General features: G+C 53.8%; 1 protein-coding gene across 1 annotated transcript; it reads right to left on the minus strand.

Annotated features, from left to right (window-relative positions):
- Positions 1-596: 596 nt before the first annotated feature.
- Positions 597-2,745, minus strand: LOC136017088 (inositol 1,4,5-trisphosphate receptor-interacting protein-like 1). Its single transcript, XM_065685081.1, has one exon. The coding sequence runs from the start codon at positions 2,479-2,481 to the stop codon at positions 937-939; it is 1,545 nt and encodes a 514-aa protein (XP_065541153.1). The 5' UTR covers positions 2,482-2,745; the 3' UTR covers positions 597-936.
- Between the last annotated feature and the right edge of the window lie 1,287 nt (positions 2,746-4,032).

The raw sequence follows: 4,032 nt of genomic DNA on the forward strand, positions 1-4,032 counted from the left end.
TCCTGTGTGATGTACTGTAGGTTACCCTCCTCTTGCGGGGGGGGTGGACTATATGATCTTTTGAGGTCCCTTCCAACCCTTGGGATTCTGTGATTCTGTGATTCTGTATGCGTCAGGCAGGGAACTCTGCCGTGGACATTTCCCATTTAATCTATGAACCCATGGAATCTGCAGACAGCCTGAGCTACATCCTGGGAGACCTGGGAGTACACCAAGGTTGGGACCACTCCTGAAAGTAGATTTTCAGCATGACCTTTGTGACCAGAGAAGCATCATACATGAACACCATTTTTGCAAGCCCTATTGAAGTGCAACTGCTGGGTCTTTGACCTGCACCTGCAGGTAAAATCAGAATAGATCAGGCATACGGACACTAATCCTGGCCTAAACAATCCAGAAGAGGGGCAGATTGACTGGTTTTGGGGAAAAGAGAAGGGTAATTAGTGCAAAGGGTGTTTGGAAATTTAGCTTAAAAGGGAAAAATCAATTGTCCTGCACATAGTTGGTCTTCTGCCAGTTTGTACGCTGTGATATTTTCTCTCCCACTGCAAAAGCACAGATTCGTGTTTCATTAATAAATGAGCTTTATTCTCAAGAAGGGTCCTGTTGTGAGGGAAGGCGTTTAAATGATTTTTGGTTTAGACATCGTTCTATGCATTACAGTCAGGGACCCTAGTGCAAACAGGATCCTAAGAAGGAGAAAACTGAGTGCTACTGCTGTAGGCAGGACACCACCACAGGTATAACCCGGTGCTGCGCTGGGGAGAACGTCAAGGGGAGAATGCTGCCACTCTCCCCAGAGGCCTGCGGCGCAGTTTTCCTCGTGCTTTCTGTGTCCTCTTCCTGCGTCTCCCCGCTTTTTCCCTTGGGTACAAGTTTGTCATCTGCTGTCAGCTGTGCAGCCTGCAAAACCAGCTCTGTGCACCAAGACCACTTTCAGTGGCCGTAGGTCAGCATTCTTGTGAGGCAATCTTGCATGTCCATGAACTCCCTCATTGCCTCAGCTTGAGCATCAGGATCTTGTTCCAGATGATGGAAGAGGTTGAATGGCTGGGCTCCTTGCAGGGCTGGGGGCAAGACAATCTCCTCGGGAATCTTCTCATTCCCAAAGAAGAAGTGGTCGAGGCGTTTCTCCTCCAAGCAGTGGCACAGGTACCGCATGATGTCATCCAGCCGCAGCAGGAAACGTGTCCTGCGCCAGCCTGACAGGGGTGTGGTGTTCAGGAGGTGCATCACCACTGTCTTCAAGGTATAGCTGGAAAAGCCTGTGCCCACCAGAATGCGGGCACAGAGCTGCAGGCATCGGAGGTGGAAGCTGCCATCTGGGGCATGCCTGGCCGTCAGCTCAAAGAACTTTGCCTCTGCCACAGCGCAGCTCAACGTCCAGGTTGTGCTTGGGGTGAAGATAGACTCACTAGCCTGGCTGCTCATGAAGATGTCCGAGTCGCCTTGCCGCACGCCCAGCATAATTTCAATGGTGATGATTTCCTCCTCTGCTCTTGCCACCTTGAATTTGCAGGAGCGGCCGCAGGGCAGCATAGTTAAACGCCACTGGCGTGAAAGAGGCAAAAGCACCCAGGATGCTTTCACCAGCTGATGAAGCCTGCAAGCTGTTTTCTGCACATCTAGATAGGAGCCGGTGCAGAGGGTGTGTAGGAGGCTGGGGCCCTGATTCCTTCTCAGCTCCTCTTCGTCATGGTGGAGGAAGCACAGCATGTCCCCCACCAGCTGCTCTGTCGCGCATGTACACTCCAGCTCCACACGGATGCGGAAGTTCCTCTCTGGCATCTCCCCCGGATTGCAGAGCTCCGGGAGAAAGGTGTGGCCAGACGGGGGGGCCAGGGGCACAAGCACCCGGTAGATGATGTTTTCTTCATAGGGACTCCAGCCTTCATGTGCGCTGCCTATGCCAAAGCATGGTTCCAGCACTGGGAAGGAGCTACCTGACAAGAGTAGTCTGGCAACTCGCATGAAAGCGTTCACAAGGTCCAGCACAGATTCCCGCTTTGCGAACAGGTTCTGATTAGGCCATTGTATGTGCTCCTCAAAATGCCTTGCCAGGTCATTTGCGTATTCACTGTCTTCTTCCTCTTCGTTCTGCTCCGCTTGCTCTTCCTCTTGTCTACTGCTGCTGCTGGAGCTGTCCTCTTCACTGCTGCTGCCGTCCTCATGGCTCCTTTTCCTGAGGCACCAGCAGAGGCCAAGAATCAGGAGGAGCAGGATGCCAGCAATCGCCCAGAACTGCCAGTGCTGCAAGGCAGCAAAGGGCAGGGCTCTCCAGGCCACAGGAGTTTGCTCCTTGCTCCTCTGCTCCTGGCTCTTCTGCTCCAGGTCCTGCAGCAGCCGAGCCATCTTCCGGCTCAGCTGCTTGGCACGGTGCTCCATGCGGTCGCGTGTGGCTTCATCCAGCTCATCACTGACGACACGCACATTCAGCATGAGCTGTTGCAGAACCCAGAGTAAGAGCTTTGTGACAGCCATGGCCTGCAGAAGAGAGAAAGAATTCAGTGGGGCTGGGAGGGAGGGAAGGAGGAAGGGAGCTGGTGGTGGGGGGAGCGGATGCAGGACCCACAGAGAGCTGGGGACAGGCAGGAGGGGAGCGAGGCAGCTGGGAGGCAGCAAGGCCTGCGCCCAGGCGCGGTGGCAGCAGCAGCGTGCCCTGCCCAAGGCGCTCGCAGCCAGGGTTTCGATGCAGGGTGAGCACCCACCCCCAGGGCCCCACGTTTCTGCCCCGGCCCTTGTCCAGCCCAGCCTCCCCCCTGCCTGCGCACTCACTGCTGCCCCAGGCCGTTCTGGGCCAGTGCTGCCCGCTGGCACCCTCATATCCATCCCCCATTGTGACTCGTCCCCTGTGGTGTCACAGGCGATGCGGGCGCACCGCAGTCCCGCCCGCACAACCGCGGGCCAGCTGGTAAGCAGAATTTGGAGGGGAGTGAAAGGCAGGATCTCCATAACACAGTCAAAATTACTCCCTGAATGCAGCCGGTTCCTGCAGCTCTTGGGAGTGGGACCTCTGCCGGGACACACCTCCCATGCTTGATGAATTAGAGATAGAACAGGGGGGGGCTACTTCCCACGCCACTGCCTGAAACGCTATCCCGGGCCTTGAGAAACAAATCTTGTGGCGACACGGCACCCCAGAGAGAACTGAGTCACACAATGGGACTCGTTTCCGGAACAATCTTATAGACACTTGGGCCAAAGAGCATGGCATTGAGTGGGTATATCACATCGCCTACCATGCAGCAGCTTCTGGGAAAATCGAACACTACAATGGGCTGCTAAAAACTACACTGAGAGCAATGGGTGGTGGGATTTTCAAACATCGGGATAAACATTCACCAAAGGCCACCTGGTTGGTCAACACCAGAGGATCTGCCAAAGGGGCTGGCCCAGCCCAGTCAGAACTTTTACATACTGTGGAAGGGGATAAAGTTCCTGTGGTGCACATAAAGAATTTGCTGGGGAAGACAGTCTGGGTTATTCCTGCTTCAGGTAAAGGCAAACCCACTCGTGGGATAGCTTTTCTTCAGGGACCCGGATATACTTGGTGGGAAATGCGGGAAGATGGGTAAATTCAATGTGTACCTCAAGGGATTTTGATTTTGGGGGAAAACAGCCAATGAACTCCACTGTGTGCAGTTGCCTGCTATGTAGCACTCTTATAGCCCACCACCTACATGTCTTCAGGTCACCAACGACTGTCCCTGGCCTCCCTCCAGTCATCATCCCAACAAAGAATGAACTCTGACGAAACCAGGCGAGTTCTGCGCTATCATCAGCAGGCAACAATCCAACACCGCTCACAGCCTCTCCTGCTCAGGAAGACTCTTACAAGAGATAGATCCCAACATCATGGACCGGATGGACTCGGCAGATTTATAGGGATTCATCCATGCACTAAGGAATGATCTCTTTCTCTCTCTGTCTCTCTGTGGATGTATATATATGTATATGAGAGAAGAGTGATGGCTTATTGAAAACGTGGGATCTGAGCATGACGTGAATGGTATGGAATAAGGGGTGGATAGT

The sequence above is a fragment of the Lathamus discolor genome, chromosome 6, assembly GCF_037157495.1.
Source record: "Lathamus discolor isolate bLatDis1 chromosome 6, bLatDis1.hap1, whole genome shotgun sequence".
Taxonomy (NCBI): domain Eukaryota; kingdom Metazoa; phylum Chordata; class Aves; order Psittaciformes; family Psittacidae; genus Lathamus; species Lathamus discolor.